The sequence below is a fragment of the Branchiostoma lanceolatum genome, chromosome 12, assembly GCF_035083965.1.
Source record: "Branchiostoma lanceolatum isolate klBraLanc5 chromosome 12, klBraLanc5.hap2, whole genome shotgun sequence".
Lineage (NCBI taxonomy): Eukaryota > Metazoa > Chordata > Leptocardii > Amphioxiformes > Branchiostomatidae > Branchiostoma > Branchiostoma lanceolatum.
In genome coordinates, this window is record NC_089733.1 from 10,465,472 (window position 1) to 10,488,454 (window position 22,983).

The following is a 22,983-nucleotide window of genomic DNA, read 5'->3' on the forward strand; positions in this document are numbered from 1 at the left end:
TAAGAGAAAAATAATAATAATAGCCATAATAATAAAGATAGCAACAACAACAATAATAATAATCTTTATTGCATATTTATGCTAAGAGGGCTAAATGCAAATACAGACTACAGTTGGTCTAAAGAGTGTAAAACATGAAGAAAGTATGGAAAACTAAAATAATACATTCTAACGTTAAATACTGTTACACTAATGCTATACACTTATTAGTTTGTTCTCTCTTTTTGAGACACATGAACAAATATATACATACTAACTTTATCCATCATATACTCATTCGTGTATGACGTCGGGTATGTGAAAGTGTTCTGCTTTGAAGATTTCTTACATCTCTTGTCTAATTTTATTGGCTTAGCCTTTTCCCTTCTGTCTAACCCTGTAACCAAACTTCCAAGTAGGTTTACAAACACTACTGCGATAGACCATTGCTAATCTATTTGTGGTCGCTTATTTTGTTTTATCTAAGGGCTGATATTCAATACTGATTGTACCTACTCTAAACAGAATATAGACGAAATTTGACAAAATACTAATGTCATGTCGCTACAAGTGTAAGGAATATGCAAATGAACATAACTTGCTTTAAATGCACTATGCCAATTAGGATACATGCAGCTATTACGTTCATCATCATCATATCGGGCAGCTTGCCCGGACTAGGGTTGCTCTTTCCCTATTGTTGCTATTACGTTACCCTATATAAATAACCAAAGTTATCCTAAAGTTATATCTTAAACAAATAAATTTCACTCATCTAACTTCTAAGAACGTTAGAATGATCAGGGTAAATTTAACATTCAGAATCACTTTTGAACTTCACATGGCTTCTCTCATGCCGAGAGCATGAGAGTCACGCGATAACCACGTTATCAGCACCAGGTATTTTCGGAAGGGCCGCACAGAATCGATCTGTCACTCATCCTGTATCCAGGCAAATCTTATGTAGGGAGTCTCATTCTCATCATTGCATTTTCTTACGTGGTCATCTAAACTAGCCTTCTAATCATAACAGTTTTTCACCAGTGTGCTTTAAGAGATGCCTTTTCAAATTGGATTTCTGTGCAGCAGAATAGTCACACTGGTCACACTTGTAGGGTTTTTCGCCTGTATGAGTTCTCATATGTTTACATAAGGTAGACTTTAGTGCTGCCCTGTACCCACACTCCCCACACATGTACGGCTTGTCAACAGTGTGTTTTGCTAGATGGTTGTCCAAATTGGACTTCCGTGCTGAGGAATAGTTACACTGGTCACACTTGAATGGCTTTTCGCCTGTATGGGTTTTCATATGTTTACATAAGGTAGACTTTAGTACTGCCCTGTACCCACACTCCTCACACATGTACGGCTTGTCACCAGTGTGCTTTGCTAAATGGTGGTCAAAACTGGACTTCTGTGCGATAGAATAGTCACACTGGTCACATTTGAATGGTTTTTGGCCTGTATGGGTTCTCAAGTGTTTACATAAGTTAGACTTAAGTGCTGCCCTGTACCCACACTCCCCACACATATAAGGTTTCTCACCGGAGTGTTTAGATGCTACATGATTGACCAAAGCACCTTTCTCTTTAGCAGAATAGTCACACTGGTCACACTTGTAGGGTCTTTCTCCTGTGTGGGTTCTCATGTGCTGAAACAAGATGAACTTGAAAATTGTCCTGTATCCACATTCCTCACACACGAGGGGTTTTTCATCAGTGTGATTTGCTGCTATATGCTTGTCCAAATTGCCTTTAAGTGCTGCAGAATAGTCACATTGGTTACACTTGTAGGGTTTTTCTCCAGTATGGATTCTCATGTGTATAGACAAGATAAACTTGGACGTTGTCCGGTACCCACACGCCTCACACATGTAAGGTTTCTCACCGGTGTGTTTTGCTTTATGGTCATTTAAGATGTATTTCCGTGCAGCAGAATAGTCGCACTGGTCACATTTATAAGGTTTTTCTCCTGTGTGGGTTCTCATATGTCGGGATAAGTCAGATTTTTTAGCTGCCCTGTATCCACACTCCCCACACATGTACGGATTATCACCTGTGTGTGTTGCTACATGAACGTCAAAGGTCGATTTCTGTGCTGCAGAATAGTCACACTGTTCACACTTGTAGGGTTTTTCTCCTGTATGAGTTCTCAAATGTCTAGATAGGCAAGACTTGTAAGTTGCCCTGTATCCACACGCCCCACACATGTAGGGTTTCTCTCTGGTTTGTTTTGTTGCAATATACCTGTGTTTTGCTGCTACATGCATGTGTTTTGCTGCTATATGCCTGTCCAAATTGACTCTCTGTGCTGCAGAATAGTCACACTGATCACACTTGTAGGGTTTTTCACCAGTATGGGTTCTCATATGTCGAGATAAGTGAGACATTTGAGATGACCCATATCCACACTCCTCACATATGTATGGTTTCTCACCAGGGTCATTCAAGTTGACATTTTGTGCTGCCCTGTTGTCCTCAGCATCGCTGGCCTTGCTGTCGCAGTTGCCCTGAGAAACCGCCGTCTGAGACCCATCATCGCAGCATAGTCCAACTTTGGTAGGAGACCCGTACCCTGCTGTTGCCATGTTCAGTCTTATCCTAGTCGTTCAAACAAATTAAAGATTGATTGTAAAAGTCATTGATAATGAAATTGCTAATTTACAGGAAAGATATCCCGAGTATCACCACCGTAAAATGTACATGACTTAGTACATATAGGTAAAATTAAGGATATTATATTATGAACTTGGTAAAATTATGTAGCTTGAGGTCACTTGCACACTTATAAAGGTTAGAATTTTAGAGAAAACTTGGACATCCAATACAGATGATGATTTAAGGAACTGTTTTCAGCTGACTTCTGTTGTGATGGATTCAAATCTGCCTGATGTATATGACCAGCATGTGAGTGGCGTCTGGGTTTGGTTTGCACCCCCCCCCCCCTCATCTCTACCGCGGAAAGGGGCTATAAATTATAGCCGTACGGAGTTTCTTCTTCCACAGAAATGACCCCAGACTCTAAAGCTTGAACGTTTTACACTTCGTTGCCCATTTCTAAGTCCTACCTGGTTCTTGTGATATTTTTTCCCTCTCCACGTCAACCTAGACTCGGACAGCTTCGCCCTTCCGTCTGATGGGAGGGTTATATCTAAAACAGATGTAGGTCGATTTGCGGTCAAAGGGCGAATCCGTATGCCTGCTTAAGCTATGCAGTGCCTTCAGCTTACATGTTAGGTTTTTTTTTAAATCCTTTTCTCGACGTTTTATTACAAAGGACACTTAAATCGGACGTAGCCTTCGTTATAATTACAGACCCATTGCGGATGTTTATTTTTCAAGTTATGGCTAGTCGACTTGAAAAAGAAAACAGCCGGAATTCGAAGGAGTCTGCAACGGAGGCTAAATCACACGGCGTATGTATGATTTTACCGTAACATCAAAACTAACCTGGGCATTTGATTTTGATATGATAAACAGGTGGGAAAAATAAAAAGCTTGAGGCATGATGTTTTGATGGTTCGATGTTCAATAACATCCAAAGTGTGAATATTCTGTGCAAATTTCTATGTTATTACACAATAGTATTATGGTTTATGTAATTTCAGGAAATTCTTCATTTTTATGTCATTGGTGTCTTATGCACTCTAGACCCACCAGACTCGCTGTTCAAAGTTCCTCGTTGCCTCTAGTGAAAATAATTTTAGAAATGAGCCAATACACAGGTGTTTTCTTCTTTTTATCGTGTTTTGGTACATTTAGTATACGGATGTTTGTATCTGTTATACGCCGTGTTCTGGTACATGTTGTGTTCTGTTATTACATGTTGTGTTCTGTTATTACATGTTGTGTTCTGTTCTATGTTGTGTTCTGTTCTATGTTGTGTTCTGTTCTATGTTGTGTTCTGTTCTATTTTGTGTTCTGTTCTATGTTGTGTTCTGTATTTCATGAGAGACATCGACAATCAGCCCATGCTGCCCCAATTACCGGTGTAATGTTTCCTGCAACATTTTAACAATAAAGAAATAAAATTGCCCGCCGTTTCTCCCTATGCCTTGAAGTGGATACATCACCTAGTAGAGTCCATTCATAGAAATGCCAGGGTCCCATTTCCAAACCGGCACCTAGTCGTAATCTCCAAGCAGATCCAACGGTTGCAAAGACCGTATCCAACTGGCAGACGAAGTTTTTATCACAACACTTCCTCAGATTACCTAGTCGGACACTTAACGGGAATTAAAAGTATGATATAGAAAAAAGTCCTGAGGATGATTTGCCGCTATTCTATGATACGCAGTTTTATTTTTCGTACCCGCAAACAGTTCGGCCGGCATATATGCCGATATGTAACCCCGGCATGACGGAAGCATCTTTCTAAAATAAGACATTGGGCTCTTAGTTGAAAACAGTCAACGGACTTTATTGCATGTAAATGCTACCATTAGATGTAGTAAATTGACACGGAGTATTCGAGTACTTGGTTTAATTGTTACGGGATTATATTACAGTAAAACGTTAATATTCAACAGGTTTTGCAAACATCAAAAAATATTTACAGCAAATAAATCCATAAACGTCAAACATACGGCAACCGGGAAAACCCGAAAAATATCAGTATCAATTTTGCGACCCTCGATCTCAAGTGCATCGTTATCATTACTAATGCAAAAGTATCTACTTCAATCTCCTTCTCTTTATTTCGAACAACTTGTAAACCGGCTTCCAACACTTTAGTTTTGTACAGTAGGTTAAACCCTACCTAGATCCCGGACGACTGTAAAGTTTGATCCACTAACGCTTGGAGGGATCGCTACACTTTTCGATGAGAGTGTCGGGTTCTCTATAAGGCGCTCGAGGTGCGGCTTGGGCTCTCCTCGAAGAGGGCTCTACGTACTATCCGAGAGAACGTCCCTAACCGAGCTAGGTGCTCAGTGAATAAATAGATGTCAAGTGCATTGCTATATTTTCACGAGTCTTCCGGTGCTGCGGTCTGACTTAACACGGGCACTGCCAATACCCACATTAACCCGCTTGCCTGTTCCTTCAGTGTGAATTGCCATATGTTTCATTATGTTAGATGCGTAAGCTGTACAATAGTCGCACTGGTCACACTTATAAAGTTTTTCTCCTGGATGGGTTCTCATATGTTTCGTTAGGTAAGGTTTGCGAGTTGTCGAATAGTCGCACTGGTCGCATTTGTAGGGGTTTTCTTCCGTATGGGTTTTCAAATGTCGGGATAAGTCAGACTTCCAAGTCGACCGGTACCCGCACTCCTCACACATGTAGGGTTTTTCACCACTGTGTTTTGCTTTGTGGTCATGTAACTTGGATTTCTCTGCTGCAGAATAGTCACACTTGTCACACTTGTATGGTTTTTCCCCTGTGTGGGTTCTCATATGTCGAGATAAGTAAGACATTTTGATGGCTCTATATCCACACTCCCCACACATGTAGGGCTTCTCACCAGTGTGTTTTGCCATGTGGTGATTTAAGGTGGATTTCTCTGCAGCAGAATAGTAGCACTGGTCACACTTGTACGGTTTTTCTCCAGTATGGGTTCTCATATGTCGGGATAAGTCAAACTTCCTAGTCGTCCGGTGCCCGCACTCCCCACACATGTAGGGTTTGTCACCACTGTGTTTTGCTCTATGGTTATCTAAGCTGGATTTCTGCGCAGCAGAATAGTCGCACTGGTCACACTTGTACGGTTTTTCTCCAGTATGGGTTCTCATATGTTTGGATAAGTCAGACTTCCTAGTCGTCCGGTGCCCGCACTCCCCACACATGTAGGGTTTGTCACCACTGTGTTTTGCTCTATGGTTATCTAAGCTGGATTTCTGCGCAGCAGAATAGTCGCACTGGTCACACTTGTACGGTTTTTCTCCAGTATGGGTTCTCATATGTTTGGATAAGTCAGACTTCCTAGTCGTCCGGTGCCCGCACTCCCCACACATGTAGGGTTTGTCACCAGGATGTGTTGTTAAATGGCTGTCCAAATTGCCTTTCCGTGCAGAAGAATAGTCACACTGGCTACACTTGTAAGGTTTTTCTCCACCGGTGTGTTTCGCTAGACGTTTATCCAAGCTAGATTTCTGTGTTGCAGAATAGTCATATGAGTCAACCTGGTAGGGGTCTTCCACAGTATGAAGACTCACATGTACAGAAAAGTTAGACCATCGAGTTGTTCTGTACCTACACTCCCCGCACATGTAGAATTTCTCCCCAGCGTTATTCAAGTTGACTTTTTGTGCTGGCATCTGGTCTTCAGCGGTGTTAGTTTTGCTGTCGCAATCATCCTTCGAAACCCCGATAGGCGACCCATCACAGCTGTTCTGAACTATTCCGGTGGGAGACCCATGTCCTGCTGTTGCCATATCCACCCTAATGACAAAATGAATAAATGTTGTCATTGATTATGGCATGGAAAAAATATATATTGAGTCATCAGGAGTTACAACTTGATCAGGTTATACAGTTACAGCTTAATGAATAAAAACTCAACCTGCAACAATTTTTTTAAAAATTACTGTAACTAAGGAGGGTTTTTTAACCTAATTGCTGTAACTGCCAGTCCTTATCAGCACATACTCGACCCGCAGTCTCGCTATTTGTATATCCAAGGAGGTTACATAAAATCCTTGGTATATCGAGGAGAGTTAATTCTACTAATAGGAGCACCGAACAAGTACCAGGTGTCACGAACAAGTCACCGAGTGACGCGAGTTTCGAGTGTGAACAGTCTACCAATATGCACCCCCCCACACACACACACCCCAACCACCCTTACACACACACACACACACACGCGCGCGCGCGCGCGCGTGCGCACGCACACACACACACACACACACACACACACACCACCCCTACACACGCAAACACACTCACACACTTTTTTTACATTTTGATTTTGGACAGACAAGGACAATGCGGCACTGAACTCAAGTTTCATACCTACCAACTTCAAGGTCGCCGAATTCACTATCCACTTCAAGGTGTAACCACAACCGTGATTTGCGTCTTAAGAGTATTTTACAATCAACATTGTCTTTCATTATCATTACAGTCCCGACAAAACGGCCACTTTGCCTGATGTATGATGTGCATCTAAGTGACGAGGGGCGAAGTACCTAAGTGTTTTGTTTCGCCCCCCTCCCCTTTCAAGTCTACAATCACATCCAGGAAAGGCCTACAAATTATCATCGTACTGATTTATTTCTTCCACAGAAATAACCTTTAACTAGTTCGCTTGTTGTCAAAATACTTGGGTAGTGATTTCTATGTCTTACCTGCTTTCTATGATGTTTTTTTTTCTCCTCACGCGTCACGTAAACCGGGGCTCAGGCAGGCTTTGTGCTTCCGTCGTATCGGGGGGTCAGAGGTGAGGGCTTGTGGGTCAAAGGTGAAATCGCAAACTTGATTATCCGTGTAAGATATTTGACTTCGGATACGATAGCCTTTTGCCCTTTTATCATCAACGGTTCTTTATATTGAAACGAAGGCATAAACAACGTGACTTCTATTTCTGGGTAGAATTTGCGTCCACTGCAAGTGACCGACTGAAACTTCTACTTGGGTCGGGAACAGTTATCAATTATCATTTTCTATCAATACTTATCATTTTTGTAGCATTTTGTACGTCTTTCTGGAATGCTACGTTTTCATTCTTTGCTGAAAGTCAATAAGGAAGATGCGCAAAATAAATTAAAAAAATCTTTGAAGCAGTCATGAGGATAGCTATGACTTTTTCATCATACGCAGTGTGATCTTTCGTACCCGCAAACAGTCCGGCCGGGTCACGGTTTGGAAATGTGGCAGAAGGGAAACAACTGTAAAAAAAATAAGACTTGGAGCACATACAGTTGAAAGAAGTCAACGGACTTTATTCCTCTTAAATGCTACCATTAGATGTAGTAAATTACGGAGTACTCGAGTACCTGGTTTAATGTTACAGGATTCTATTACACTAAACGATGTTTTAATAATGGCGGAGATGAGTGAGTGAGTGAATGTTTTAAAGGTTTCAGAAAACTGACATTTCAATTCGAAATATCATTGTTTTGCCAATATCAAGAAATATTTACGGTAAATGAATCCATGTCTAAAATGCAGCTGCTGGCAAAACCAGAAATATCAGTATCAAATCTTAGTTGAATCCCTCTCAAGTGTCATTTCAACTCTATAATTTACATCAGTATAATATCATAATCCTTAATACAAGATCATCGATTTTAGTATCCTTAAAGGAAACACTCTTTCCTTCGTTTGTTTCGTACAACAGGTAAACTAACCTTAAACACAACAGTTTTGTATGTACTAGTAGTAAGTCAAAACTTCCTAGCTCTAGACCGACTGTAAAGTTTGATCCACTAACACTAGGAAGGATCCCTAAACTTTTCGATGAGAGTGTCGGGTTCTTTATAAGGTTCTCGAGGTGTGGCCCTCCTCAAACAGGGGACTCTATCCGAGAGAACGTCGACATCACTAACTGAGCTAGGTGCTCATTTCTATCTGAGTCGAGTGAGGCAATAGATGTAAAGTGCGTTGCTATCTTTCACGAGTCTTTCGGTGCTGTACTCTGTACGGGCACTGCCAATACCCACATGATTCCAGTTGCATGGTTGTTTGTTTCTTCAGTGTGAATTGTCATGTGTTTGCTTAGATTAGATGCGTAAAATGTAGAATAGTCGCACTGGTCACACTTGTAGGATTTTTCTTCCGTATGAGTTTTCATATGTCGGGATAAGTCAGCCTTCCTAGTCGACCGGTGCCCGCACTCCCCACACATGTAGGGTTTCTCACCACTGTGTTTTAGTTTGTGCGAATTTAAGTTGGATTTCTCTGCAGCAGAATAGTCGCACTGGTCACACTTGTACGGTTTTTCTCCAGTATGGATTTTCATATGTCGGGATAAGTAAGACTTCCTAGTCGTCCGGTAGCCGCACTCCCCACACATGTAGGGTTTGTGACCTGTGTGTTTTGCCTTATGGTCCTTTAAATTGGAAAAGTAGAATGTAGAATATTCACACTGGTCACACTTGTAGGGTTTCTTTCCTGTATGGATTCTCATGTGTTGAGGGTTTACTCCAGTATGAAGACTCATATGTACAGAAAAGTTAGACCATCGATTTGTTCTGTACCTGCACTCCCCGCACATGTAGAATTTCTCCCCAGCGTTATTCGAGTAGACATTTTGTGCTGCCTTCTGGTCTTCAATGGTGTTTGTTTTGCTGTCGCAATTAACCTTCGAAACCCCGATGGGAGACCCATCACAGCTGTTCTGAACTACTCCGGTGGGAGACCCGTGTCCTGCTGCTTTTGCCATGTTCAACCTAATGAGAAAATGAATGTTTTTCAGTTATCGATCGTGATACTGAAAATAAAATAGTTCGAATCATTTTGGGTTCCAACTTGATCAGGTCATATAATTACAACTTATTATCATACATAACGGGGGGTGTCCATAGTCCGGTAACTGTTCTAAGTGAATGCGCATGTCTTTTATCATCGTACATTTTGCCCTGAACCCACCAAAAACAAGCTTAGATCTTGTAACAAGCATATAACTGTGATTAAAGCTACACATACATAGTTTTCATTTAAACAGTAGCGTTCCGCACTTTGTTTTATTACGCACAAAAGTCACGGCAGTTTTGGGGTTTGCATTCTAGTGGAACGTTCTAACACAAAAAGGGGGTCCAAACTCCGGTAAGGTGACAAGCAGGTCATTACTGTGGATGTTTAAGCATCCCATGTAAATAGAATTACACTAAAGCCTTGCAATATCATTTTTTATCGCAAATATGTGCCATATTTTGTATAACAGTAATTGTTCAAATACGGTGAGATAGAAATTTCCCTTGTCACGGTGAGATCAACCTGCCGCCGAAAACAAAAATGGCGGGACATTGTTTACGTTGCCTGCGATCGTATGCCTTTACGCTTTCGGCTTCATTGATGGTCTTTTCAACCTTGTCATTGATAGCAGCAATATCTATGGGATTTTTTCAGTCGGTAGGGTTCAGTTTTCTGGAATGGTCGGCGCTCTACCGGCGTGTTGACTAATTTAATTGTGTTAGGCACCTCTTTTGGCTGCCGTCATACGTCATTGGTAAAGATGGCGGAGCGACAGGATGAACACTGCGGCGTCATTTTAACTCCGATTATCCAACTTTAAAGGCAAAGATGGTATATAGGTTTGTTTTAAGAGAAAGTCTAATGAATGTCTTTCCTATATGTGGTGGTATCTTTTTACATGTTGTCTTCTACGATGAACAATTAAAGAGTTTCGAAGGGCATGTTCTCGATGCGTTCGCTCGTCAACCCGCACGGAAGGCGTCAAACATGTGCAATTTTTGAAATCTTTATCCGTTGGGGCTTACCAACTTCAACACATACTCCAACTTCGTGGTGATTTACATGAAGGTTTAGTCCATAACTGGATGTACTTATCATATGCAGCTACCCATGCATATCTCCGCAACAATGATTTTTAAAACCTTACCGGACTATGGACCTTACCGGACTATGGACCCCCCCCCCCGTTAGATCTGTAAAGTGAAAAATTGTTCATGGTGTGCCCTTTGTAAAAAAAAAAGAGGAAGAAATAATAAAACACCTTTTCTATGACTGGGAGAAGGTGGTTGAATTTTGACGTAGCGTACAAAGATGGTTAAACGAAACAACAGGACTTTGCCAACGAGTTTTGCTTCGCCCCCCTCCCCTTTCAAGTCTTCACCATTCACATCTAGAAAAGCCCCACAAATTTATTATCATCGTATTGAGATCCTTTCTCCACATAAATGACCTCTAAATATTACGCTTTATGTCAAAATACTTATCTTGTGATTTCTATGTCTTACCTACTTCTTATGATGGTTTTTCTCCTCGTAAACCGGGTCTAAGGCAGCTTTCGTCGTATCGGGGGGTCAGAGGTGAGCGTGTTGTTGGTCAAAGGTCAAAAATGAGAAATTGTGAACCTGATTCTCCATGAAAGACATTTGACTTCAGATAACATAATACATTAGCCTTTTCCCATTCCGTTTTGAACTTGACTGTTTATGATATGAATGTATAAGATTGCGGTTATGCCAAATTGTTGCGATAATATGCAAATTGAGATTAGGATTATACAAATTCGGAAATGATTTTGAAGCTTCATTCATTCACTCACTCACGTAACCGCTCACATAGAATGGTTTGTTCCGACAGGTCAAAGGTTATGTTTGGGGTTGCACGTTGTGATGCAAGAAGTTTAATATCTGCGTTTCTTGTCTGTTTGATCCCTTAAGACTCTTTATATAACCTTAAGAACCATGTCGATGGACCTGACGTTTCTTGGCACGGCATCCTGCTACCCCATGCCGAACAGAGGGGTTTCGTGCATCGTTTTTAAGTCAGGTATTGTAGTGGGTGTGGTGGGGTGGGGAGGGGGGCTACACATGCGTTTATAGAAGTGATGAAAATTATAGTAGTGATAGAAATAAGCATACGTTTTTTTGATATTCTTAACCTTTTCGCAGGTATCTTGTATTTCTAAAGAACATTTTAGCTTTTTGTCTCCCTGTATCCTCTATCACATATTTCCTTCATCCTCGTCCACCAGGACCTTTCCGCTTGACGTTACATCGCATTTCCGCGAGCGATGTAACGTCAAGCGGAAAGGTCCTGGTGGACGAGGATGATTTCCTTTAACGATTGATATTTAGATCACAAAAATTGACAAAGGCTAGATATTGACAGTATATACATGTATAACGTTAACCCTCACCTTAACCTTTATATAACCATTGTGACTCCTGAGAGATTTTTCCACCTTTGACAGGATATTCCAGTAAATAACACATAATCCACATATCCTAACCCTTATAGCATGTATAGTTATAACCCTAACCCTGAGGATGGTCCTGTAAAATGGTGCAATAACTTTACTCTCAAGATATGTATTTTTGTTTACTTTAACTTTTCTTTCTTTTTTTTTACTTTTAGCACATATCTTTTTTTAACCATTTCACCCATAGACCGCCAGTGTTGGATGTTTGACTGTGGGGAGGGGAGTCAGACCCAGGTTATGAAGAGCTGCATCAAAGCAGCTAAAGTCAACAAGATCTTCATCACACACCTACATGGAGACCATGTGAGTTAGATCAATCAATCAACCAATCAATCAATCAATCAATCAATCAAACTTTATCACACAACAAATCTAACAGGTACAATGTATGGCAAGTTCGTAGGTAGTACAAAATATCAAGACATATAATTATGTCTTTGCTTGTTAGCAATGAATTCTACAAAACTTAAGACTAAGTACTGTGTCCAATAAGGGTTGCAAAGTAAAGTTAACAGGGTTGGTGGAAAAACCTGTCCAGTCAGAAGAGCGAAAAACCTGTCCAGTCTGAAAAGAGGGTCTGCGTGGGGGATCCTGGTATCTTAACACTGTTAAGTAACTTAAAATAAGCGATTGCTGTTTTTGTTTACATATTCGACGACTGATGCTTACCAAGACATCGGATTATAATCCTAATCAATATTCAAATTAGCCAATCAAAATAAAAAATTCACATGTAATTTAGTGTAAATTAATCTTAACCGGATCTTTTCTGACCACTGTGTGAGCACTGTCACCGAGACATCATCATGATTGCTTGTACTGGACTAATTCTAAAGGTGACTGGCAAAAAGAATATTTCCATGTGTTGAAAGCCAAGTGGAACACATCTAGATCTGGCATGTCTAGCTATGAATTTGGAAAATTGCAACATACCACTTACCATGAAATGAATTTCATGATCAGCATCTAAAGTTGCATTATTATTTTTTTACAGCTGTTTGGTTTACAAGGTAAGTTATATCAAACATTTATTCAGTGAAGTAGTGTTTCTGATTGTCTTTCTGTGTGTGTGTGTGTGTGTGTGTGTGTGTGTGTGTGTGTGTGTGTGTGTGTGTGTGAGTTCAAATCCATGTACAGACAAAGCCACTTAATTGCACCTCTGATAAACGCACCTTCCATTTAATTGCACCGAATCCCAAAATGCACCAGCCGGATAATTGCACCAAAAACGCTGACAAATGGGTGCTGCAGTTAAGCGGATTCTACCGTAGTTGGTTCTCACCCGACATGGATGCTGTAAAAAGGTCGCAGTCCTTAGGACAGGATGTTAAGCTAGCTGCGGTCCACTATTCATAATGTGCTTGAGTAAGGGTAATTCTTCTGTAAGATGAACCTGTAAATACTGCACATAGCATCTGTCCTCTCTGTCACAACCAGTGGAAGAATAGTGCTTCAGCAAACATAATTAGTTTGAGATCACTCTCACTTTTTCACTTTCACAAAGTATCAACTTTCTTCCCAGGATTCCTGTGTACCCTGAGTCAGAACTTTCCGGAACAAAAGTCTCAGCAGACGTCTCAGAACCCCTCCGTGGAGATCTACGGACCCTTGGGCCTGCGGAGGTATTTAAGGACGTGTCTGGAACTCTCAAGGTCACCCATCAGCTTCTCGTACGTTGTACATGAACTTGAACCTGTGGAGGAACAACTACCTCAAGACTGGGAGGTAAGAAAATGTATTTGTGGGTATCTCGATGAAATTGCGGCGTGTTGGCTACCTCGCGCTCAACGAATTTCATTCAACAAATCTATGTGCTGTTTGTTGTCTTTTTTAGTCATACTTGTACATTTTGCATGATATTTTGTAAGGTCAAGGGTAACACAAATCCACTTCAGGATGCAACACAACATTTAATCTAGTTTAGTTTGCATGCAGGGAGGCTGCCAACGTGCTGCAGTCCTGTGAGATACCTGCTTTAGGCTCTAGGCTTGAGCTGGGATGTCCCTATTGTGCTCAACTGACAGCAGCCTCACAGTTGAGCTCCAGGTTCCAATTACTTGGTAACTGGGAGACCCCGGTTATAATCTGGGGACGGGCATCCTGGTCGGGCATGCACCTGTCTTTCAGAAGCGACATAAAATGGGCTTCTCGTGTTTGAGGAGGAGGTACCTCAAGCTTGTTAAAGGGGAAGGGCCAGCAACCCCTCCCTGTAAAAATGTACCCTGCTACTGAAACAACAAGGAAACTTACTGCCCTATATATGGCACAAGTACCTTACTAGGCACTACAAGATGAACATCAACAAGATTTATGCATGAGTCTCGACTGTCAAAACTCTGCATGTAAAAGAACCCAACACACTTGATATCAAGAAGAGTAGGGGTCTCCTGATTTGCATGGCTAAAATAGGAAGTCATAGCAGGACAACCAGAAAAAAATAAAATGCATTTCACTTTGTCACAAGCAGTGCACTACAAGTTTGACTAAAGAGAAAGAGGCATTGGCTTATTCAATTGGACAACTACAGAAAGCATTATAAGTCAGGATGCTCAGATGTTAAACAGCATGTTGAGAAGGAGGGAAGAACGATTATGACAACAAGAAATTTGAATTCCACAAATCTTTATCAAATCCCCTCAAATGTTTAGATTGAGCAGCCCTATATACAGTTCAAGTTTTTTTTTATGCAAAATTTTGTTTCTTAATCTTCAGGAATGGCACCCAGAACACACCAGCTCTGGACTGCTCCATCCTGGGGAAGGGGAGGGCAGGACCATCCAGAGGGACGAGACTGGAGCCTGGCATCTGTAAGCTGTCAGACTAAGTGTATTTGTCAAAAAGTTTACCTGAATTGTAAATTGGAGAATCTGTGCAGACAAACTTACCAAATCATGGTAATTCAAAGAAGTGTAAATTCAGCAAACAGACAAGAATGACCAAAAAAATATAAAACTGCATCTAGGTAAAATTGTGTAATTGCCTTTGCCAAGAAGGTATGTTGCATGTTTTTTGTTTGTCCAGATGTTTGTGTGTTTGTCTGTCTCTGGACAGCATAACTCCTGAAACTGTGGGTGAATCCATATGATATTTGGTAAGTGGGTAGGGGTTGGGAAAACGAAGTTCAAGTTTGATAATGGGCCTCGTAGTGGTTTCTACAGTACTGCAAGGCAACTTCCGGTTTTGATATCTCGTTAGAAGATGCTGAAGCCTTGATATGAGGAGCAAGGGGCAACACCAGTGGCCTGAGCACTTAGCCAGGTAAATTATCTTTTTTATTAAGAATTGCAACAAGACATTACACAGTGGAGCACCAGGCAGACAAGCTGGTGTTACGGACCACTTAACATTGCAAGTACATTGAATACAACAAGAATTTTGTAATTATGTAAATGCTTAACTACATTTTATTTTCATTGCAGATTTGAAGACAGCAGATTTGTGGTGAAGGCTGGAGCGATCTACCACAGAGTCCCCTGTTTCGGGTTCATCATACAGGAGAAGACTTTACCAGGCAAGTAAGTCTGCACATACACACATGATGTTTTAAATCTCTTATTTCATGTCATGTGACAAGGTCCTTGGTGGAAAATGTTGGTAGAGATGAAAAAGGGTGTTGAATCAGAAAACATGTTGTAGCAGCTGAGGCATGAGATGTAATATTTTCATGATAAAGTTTGATGCTTTACTTCAACACAAGCAAACGTAGCTCACCTCAAATTTTCAGTCGCTCTTACAGCGACCTTCTTCAGGAGTCTTGGTAATTACGATTGATGGCTTGAGTGACGTCTTCCTTAAAGGTTGCATGCTCAGAGTAATTAAATCACTCCTGAAAAAGGTCGATGTAAGAGCGACTGAAATTTCAAGGTTAGCTGCAATTGCTTGTGTTGAAGTAAAGTCACAACTTTATCAATTGGAATGTACCAACACAGATAAGCTTTCATGCTAATATTTTCGATTTAGCGAAAGCAAAGCCAAAATTCAATGTAATACATGTCTGCTGCCTTTTTTATCAACATGTAGCATAGAGTGTTTACAGAGATCTCCCTGTACTTCAACTGGTAGCAGCCTCACAGTTGAGCTCCTCAATCCAATTATTTGGTAACTGGGAGACGCTGGTTCAATCCTGGCTTAAAACATCTCTGGGGCTGCAACTGGCCTTTGGGGGTTCCATGATTGTGGAGGTACCCTGAGCACGTTAAAAGGAAGGGCTACTAACACCTCCCTGTAAAAATATACCCTGCTACAGAAACAGCAAGGAAACTTGCTACCCTACATGTATGTGCCACCAGGCACTACAAGGTGAACAACCATGGAGACTGTTTACAGCAACTCCATGATTTGATTGACCCTCTATGTTGCAGACTGGACGCTGCTAAGCTGAAGGAGTTGGGAGTCCCTCCTGGTCCGCTCTACTCCAGAATCAAGCAGGGGGAGACTGTCACACTGGACAATGGACAAGTCGTATCCTTATGTATGTCATACCTGAGCTGTGATAATGCTCAGTAGGTGTCTCCCAGACTGGTCTATATTTTACAATATCCTATCGGCTTCTTCTTCTCCCATTGGCTTCCAAAGAATAATTCAAAGCTTTGTGTGTGTGTGTCATGTGTTGAAAATTTGAGTACTAAATTTGGACAATGGAATTGATGTTCTTGCAATTTTTTGTACCTTCTGGATCATGTTGCATTGTGTTTGTTGGGTGGGTATGACATAGAATCTGAAAAAGTGAAAGGTATCTCACACTCACCATCTTACTTGAGTTTACTAACTCAATCGCTTGCTCGCTTGCTCGCTTGCTCATCTAATCAACCAATCACTATCCAGTTTATCATCTGTTGTTAGCAGGGTTAAACATGCTTGCACATAGATGTCGTGTTATAATCACAGACTATTTGCCATGTGCCTCTGTCCTGCAGGTTAACACTGTGTAGGTTTAAGAGGAAGTCTAAATCTCTTATGTTTTCAAAGAAAATGATCTTTATCAGAATCATTGTACTTTGTTTTTTCTTTTTTGAATCATTTCCTTAGCTTTAGTCTTTAACTGAATTAAGATTGACCCCAAGGATGTGGTAGGACCAAGTCGAGCAGGAAGAAAAGTGGGTAAGTCATTCATCTTAAAAAATCCTTAATCTTCAAAGATACATGTATAAAGCCATTGGTTGCCAAGAGACACAAGATGCTGTATTACAGTTGTACAAGGACTGGTGCTTAAATTTTTCAATGCCCTTTACATGTCTGAAATTGACTAGTATTACAGTCAAACCTGCCTATAGCGGTCACTCAAGGGACTGGCCAAAATCGACCGCAATGGACAGGTGGCCGCTCTATAGAAACGGTTGATTGACCATGACCAATAAGTGGCACATGTTTTCTGTACCCACTGAGAAACATTTATTCACATACATGTACAGTCAAACTTGGTCTACCGACCACTTCCACAAGACGACCATCGGCTCAAAATGACTGCTTTCGGTAGGTCCGGATTTTTCCACAAGCAAATTAAGTCCAAGTCGATCCATCGATCCGCCCCCAATCCGGAGCACATGCGACCAAAATGTTGCGAAGACAACCATGTCATTTCCAATTGCGCGGCGACATCATTTATCAGCAAATAAATGTGGAATTTCACGGTAAAATCAGCCTGTTTGGGTCGGATTCCTTGCCGGCAGAAAAAAACAACAGCTGCAAGATGGCGCCTGTGAGGTCATACTCATAGGGTCATTGGGATAGTCTACTGCAATGTGGGTGCAGCTGTAATGTGTGAGTTATGATTTTACTCTACATTAAATAGTACAAAAAGTAAACTTATTTCGTCAAAGAAGTTTTTTGAATAAAGAGAACAGAATATATTAAGAATGGTTGACTTAATAACCTTTTTTTAGGATAAAAGGCGTGTTTTTAACAAACTGCTCCCCCATGGTACTACTAGTGAAGTAACCCAAGTAAACAAAGCGCCCCGCTAGGACCGCGCGCAAGACTGACTACAAATTTCTGCCGTCTTAGGGGTTTTGGAAATGCAAAACCAACACCTGGAGCAAGATAAAACCATGCGCAACATTTCATGGATAACACTGCAGCTATAGTGACATTTTTTTCTGCCGAGATTTGAAAGAAGGCTCCCGAATCTTGCGGGGACCATGCGCCGCGACCGTTATCGGCAGTGTTTCCAGACCTGCGGGACCGAAAATCGTGTGGCCGCGACCGCGTTGGACAGGTTGCCGCTATAGCCTAATTCTTAATGCTTATGTCAATGGGAAAAATCCAAGGGACCGACAAAAAGTGACCACTATGGGCAGGTGGCCGCTATGCAAAGGTGACCGCTAATACAGGTTTGACTGTATTTCATGTCTAACTTTAATGTCCTTTCCTTTAATCCAGTCATATTAGGTGACACCCATGACCCTTCACCTCTGACCTCTCTGGCCCAGGGTGCAGATGTTCTGGTCCATGAGGCGACCTTGGAGAACAGCATGAGGGCAAAGGCTTTAGAAGTCGGACATTCCACTCCTGGTGAGGGAAACTTTTTTTTTCTTTCTTTTATATCTGTCAGTGGTCATTGCAGGTGCAGTCCCAATCTTTGTCTCTAGAGGGCACTGTTGTACAGTAAACAGTTGTTGCAACTGGTGTGTGGCTGCTACTTGTGTAGTTGATTCTGAGCAAGTGCATTCCCAAAAATTAGAAGAAGTGTAAGGCTTTCGTTGGTGTTTGATTAAGATGTTTACTTGTTTTACAGAAATGGCCGCTACGTTTGCGAAGACGATAGGAGCCAAAAGCCTCATCCTCACTCACTTCAGTCAACGGTACAGACCACTGGGTGCAACACTGGAGGTATGTCATTTGTTCATTCTTTCGTCATTGTCCACTCACTCAGTCACTCGCTCGCTCGCTCGCTCGCTCGCTCACTCACTCACTCAATCAATCACTCAATCACTCAATCAATCACACACTCAATCAATCACACTCACACACTCACTCTCTGTAACTCACTCATCCACTCACTCACTCACTCACTCATCCATTCAGCTATCTATCCACCCATCTGCTCTTTTGTGACTCATGGACAATCTGGCGCTTAACGGTGAATTCAGGACAACAAATATTGTGCTACATAGAATTAAAGCGACCAATCATGCTTCAACAATAATTTACCGACAGTGCTTAACATTGAAGAAGACTGGACTGGCTACGATTCACAGTGAATTACAACTCCTCACAGAAAAGGGTATGCTAACCGATGATTATGAATGTATTGTCAAATCTTTTTGCATATTTTCAATTAGAAATTCACTCCTGGTAATTAAGGGCAACAGTTTTTACCCTTGTTCAAAATCTATCCTACAAAAACAATCAATATCCAAGTACAAAGTAGTACAACAGGTCACACTTGCAAGCTGTCAGATGTATATAAATAGCCTGTCGCTAACAAACATGGTTGAACTATGAGTCATGTTAAGTAATGATTTGTACATTCTTTCAAACACCCGGAGATAAGACTCAACATAGCCTGGGTGTCAGACTCTTTCCAGGGCCCACACCAGCCAGTTCCTCGGCTCCAGGGCTAACATGAGCACAAGGAAGTTTTGTTCTAATCAGATGCTTGTCTACAGTCTTAAAGGCAGTTGCAGTTTTTCTGCTGCTGGTAGGGGGCGATCGCTAACAAACAGCTGTGACCTATGAGTCATGAGAAGAAAGGGCCACCACATTGTCTTGATGACCTTTAGATACAGCGAACAAAGGCTTTACTGAACAACAACCACTTAAAGTCTCATTACTCCAAGGGCTTATGGACAATATGGATGATAAAGAACTCTTTTATCTTACTTTTGTCTCTAGAATGGTTAGTTAAAAGGTTGTAAATGACGGATGTAATTCAAAACTTTCAGTGTGCCACTGGGTTCTCCTCTAGCACACATCATGTCCAAATACCAGTCTCAAAGTTCTTGTACACAATAGGTCTTTCTACAGACTGCAAAATTATGGAACTCTTTCCCTTACAAATGTTTCCCTCCTGAATACAAGCCGCAAGCCTTCAAAACCGCTGTTCACTGCCATCTCCTAGCATAGTCAGCTATATCTCCTACCAAGTCAGTTAAGTGCCTAGGAGTCTTTTGGCCTTGCACTGAATAGACTGGTGTAAAAAGATTTTATAAAACAACTTGAGATAGTTCATGCTCTGATGCATTGATTTTCAAGACTGCACTTCATCCATTGGTCAAATGTTAATTGGTAATACCATCACATGACTGCTGGTGACCAATCACATCGCTAGCTTTCACTGATGTAAAATGTACTGTTTGCATTTTTCTTTTGGTACATTGATCCATAGCACTGTTAATATTAATGATCTGGACATCCTAAATTTTTATGCATTTCTATAATTTGCATATTTTTTCCATTGTGCCGATATGGACTATGAATAAGTATGATGATGATGATGATGATGATGATGATGATGATGATGATGATGATGATGACGGACCTCATGTTTTATATTTTATGACTTATATTTTATCACTTGTGAATTTTTTGTATATGTATACTATGTATTACCGGTATGTTATTTTTCTGTGTGTCATGAAATTTTGTGCAATGTGCATTGCTAAGCCAATGTGGAACTCAAAACAGATTTATCTCTTTATTTTCTGTTCTTTCTTGAACAGAAAGGAGAGGAGTCTGTGTCTAAGTTACAAGAAGAGGCAGAGGCTGTGTTTGGACCTGGTGATGTCATCGCAGCTCAGGACCTTCAAACTGTACATGTACAACAACCTAACTGTTAACATCATGTTTATTAGGAAACAAAAAAATAAATGAGCAAGTGAGTGAATGAATGAATGAATTTGGATGAATGAATCTTGCTAGATTTTGATAAATCTTAATGAAGCTAATGACGACATGACAAGATATACAAACTCTGCACATACAAGCTACTAACACTGTTAATGAAGCAATAAAAGAAAGTGAGTGAGTGAGTGAGTGAGTGTGAAAAACTGATTTGATGAATGAATTTTGATGAATCCTTGCTAATTTGATGAAGACATGACAGAATATACAAACTGTACACTACCACAACCTGCTTATGCAGCAATGAAAGAAAGAATAAGTCAGTATGTGAAAGAATGAATGATTGATTAATGAATCTTACTAGATTCTAAAGTAGGTATGATAATTTGTATACAGACCACAACTCTCAACACATTGTTACACCATCAATATGTAGCAATGAAAAAATGTGTTAAGGATTTTATGACAATAAACTACTATGTTCAAGTTCAAGTTTATTTTTGTAAGCTATAGTATGTAGTATACGAGTTCAGTTGGTAAGGATCAAGAGATGCTATTTGAGCAATTGGCCTTCATCCAATTAAGAGCTGTCTTGCTTCATCCCAAGGGAGTGAAGTCTTTTTTTCACTTGTCTGTATGTGTGTTTGTGTGTGTTTGTGTGTGTGTGAGTGCACGTGTGTGTGTGTTTGTGAGTGTGTGTGTGAGTGTGTGTGTGTGTTTGTGAGTGTGTGTGTGTTTGTGAGTGTGTGTGTGTGTGTGTGTAATACTATGTGTCTGTAATAATCACAATACAGCGTTGTCATACATCCTCGATGCTGGTATTTCTGTTGTTGGGTAATTTCTGTGAAGCCAATTTGAAAGAAGAAAAAAATTGTAGTTCCATGAACCATTCAACCCTTGGTTCCTTAATCCAGTTTAGAGTTATGTACGGTTCCTTCCATGATACTTTTGATGACTGTGACACTTGTGCCACAGTTTGTGGGTTTTTCGTGCACCTGTTTGCAATGAAGTCCTTGACACGAATACACGCGACAAGGGTTATTACTAATACCCTTGTGTCTTGGCTGACTTGACAACGAGTTCCCGCTCAATATATGAACAAAGTTATCATGTGTGCACGTCCACAACTGTCACCATTATATGCCATCACTGTTGATACAAGTTAATCGGAGAATAAACTTAATATATGCTAGCATAAATGGCCGCTATGGTGATGTTCTAGCTACAGAAACACGCGTTACAAAAGTGACGTCGTGGGACAGGTTTGGGACAGTTTGAGGACATTCTTGCTTTGTCGTACCACGTTCGTCTGTTTGTGGCGCAAAAGGTTGCCCTATATCTTTCTCGACGTCGACGGTCGATTCTGTCATAGCCTCTATGCATAACATAAAAAGTGAGATCCTTTAAGTTAGTTTTCCACTGTTTCAGAAAAAGGAGTCAAACCCAATAAGTTAGATCCGTGAATAATTTTATCAGGTTGGTGACTGATTGAATAGCAAAGTTCTTTATTCACATACACATATTTACATGAGCCAACATTTCGATGACCGTCTGTCATCTTCATCAGGGCAATGCTGACTGATTTCATTGTGCACTGAGGCTAGATGTTACTGGTTCACAGTGCACTGAAGCTTGGTGTTACTCAGTAACAATGCAGTCCCAAACGTAAAGCATTGTTACATTGTTAAGCAGCAATGGTGAGAGGATGCGGCTCCAAATCTAAAGTATTGTTATGTACATATTTAGATATAACAAATATATTGTCTATCAATGTAACAATACTTTACGTTTGGGACTGCATTGTTAGCTGAGTAACACCAAGCTTCAGTGCACTGTGAACCAGTAACATCTAGCCTCAGTGCACAATGAAATCAGTCAGTATTGCCCTGATGAAGATGACAGACGGCCATCGAAACGTTGGCTCATGTAAATATGTGGTTGTGAATAAAGAACTTTGCTATCCAATAAGTTAGAATTTAGAGTCAGCATTTAGACTAGAGCAGACACACGCTATACCGTGTTCTAGTTTATTTTTTTTCTTTTCGTGTTACTCTAATCAGCCCACGGGCACGGACTCAATAAAATTAATATAAAAATCGTACAACAAAAGATAATGTGACGTATGTGAACTCGCCTAAGCAAATACAACCAGCCGTGTAGCGTCCGTGTGGAGTAAATACAATTTCCGCCTCTGCAAACTGTAAACGAAGGACAATGACGGCTGTCGATTAAGTTAGATGGAACCCGTGTCGTTTTCAAGGTCATTTATTTGTCCTTCAAGGTCACTATACCATACGAAGCTTTGCACGTTCCCGAAATCACTCAAAGAGAAAAGGAAGAAACTGAAACACCTGGTGCCGATGCACAACATGCCCTTTCTTCCAAAGAAAA

General features: G+C 40.8%; 4 protein-coding genes across 5 annotated transcripts; 1 reads left to right on the forward strand and 3 right to left on the reverse strand.

The window, feature by feature from the left end:
* Positions 1-425: 425 nt before the first annotated feature.
* On the reverse strand, positions 426-3,197 carry LOC136446600 (zinc finger protein 33B-like). Its single transcript, XM_066445050.1, has 2 exons — positions 3,047-3,197; positions 426-2,579 (listed from the first exon to the last, which is right to left on the reverse strand). Exon 2 carries the CDS (start codon positions 2,564-2,566, stop codon positions 1,004-1,006), a length of 1,563 nt encoding a protein of 520 aa, XP_066301147.1. The 5' UTR covers positions 2,567-2,579; positions 3,047-3,197; the 3' UTR covers positions 426-1,003.
* A 1,180-nt stretch (positions 3,198-4,377) lies between these two features.
* Positions 4,378-7,362, reverse strand: LOC136445908 (zinc finger protein 84-like). The gene is made up of 2 exons (XM_066444133.1): positions 7,268-7,362; positions 4,378-6,359 (listed from the first exon to the last, which is right to left on the reverse strand). The coding sequence occupies exon 2, from the start codon at positions 6,350-6,352 to the stop codon at positions 4,937-4,939; it is 1,416 nt and encodes a 471-aa protein (XP_066300230.1). The 5' UTR covers positions 6,353-6,359; positions 7,268-7,362; the 3' UTR covers positions 4,378-4,936.
* Positions 7,363-7,840: 478 nt separating this feature from the next.
* Positions 7,841-10,969, reverse strand: LOC136445911 (zinc finger protein 678-like). Of its 2 annotated transcripts, none has more exons than XM_066444136.1 (2): positions 10,845-10,969; positions 7,841-9,310 (listed from the first exon to the last, which is right to left on the reverse strand). In XM_066444136.1, the coding sequence occupies exon 2, from the start codon at positions 9,301-9,303 to the stop codon at positions 8,533-8,535; it is 771 nt and encodes a 256-aa protein (XP_066300233.1). In that variant the 5' UTR covers positions 9,304-9,310; positions 10,845-10,969; the 3' UTR covers positions 7,841-8,532. The 2 variants fall into 2 exon arrangements, with proteins under 2 accessions (XP_066300233.1, XP_066300232.1); XM_066444135.1 differs by having other exon boundaries at positions 10,841-10,932.
* A 199-nt stretch (positions 10,970-11,168) lies between these two features.
* Positions 11,169-21,084, forward strand: LOC136445909 (zinc phosphodiesterase ELAC protein 1-like). The gene is made up of 11 exons (XM_066444134.1): positions 11,169-11,378; positions 11,999-12,114; positions 12,806-12,821; positions 13,334-13,536; positions 14,524-14,618; positions 15,231-15,326; positions 16,173-16,272; positions 16,863-16,911; positions 18,190-18,321; positions 18,545-18,639; positions 20,472-21,084. The coding sequence occupies exons 1-11, from the start codon at positions 11,294-11,296 to the stop codon at positions 20,586-20,588; spliced, it is 1,104 nt and encodes a 367-aa protein (XP_066300231.1). The 5' UTR covers positions 11,169-11,293; the 3' UTR covers positions 20,589-21,084.
* The last annotated feature ends 1,899 nt before the right edge of the window (positions 21,085-22,983 follow it).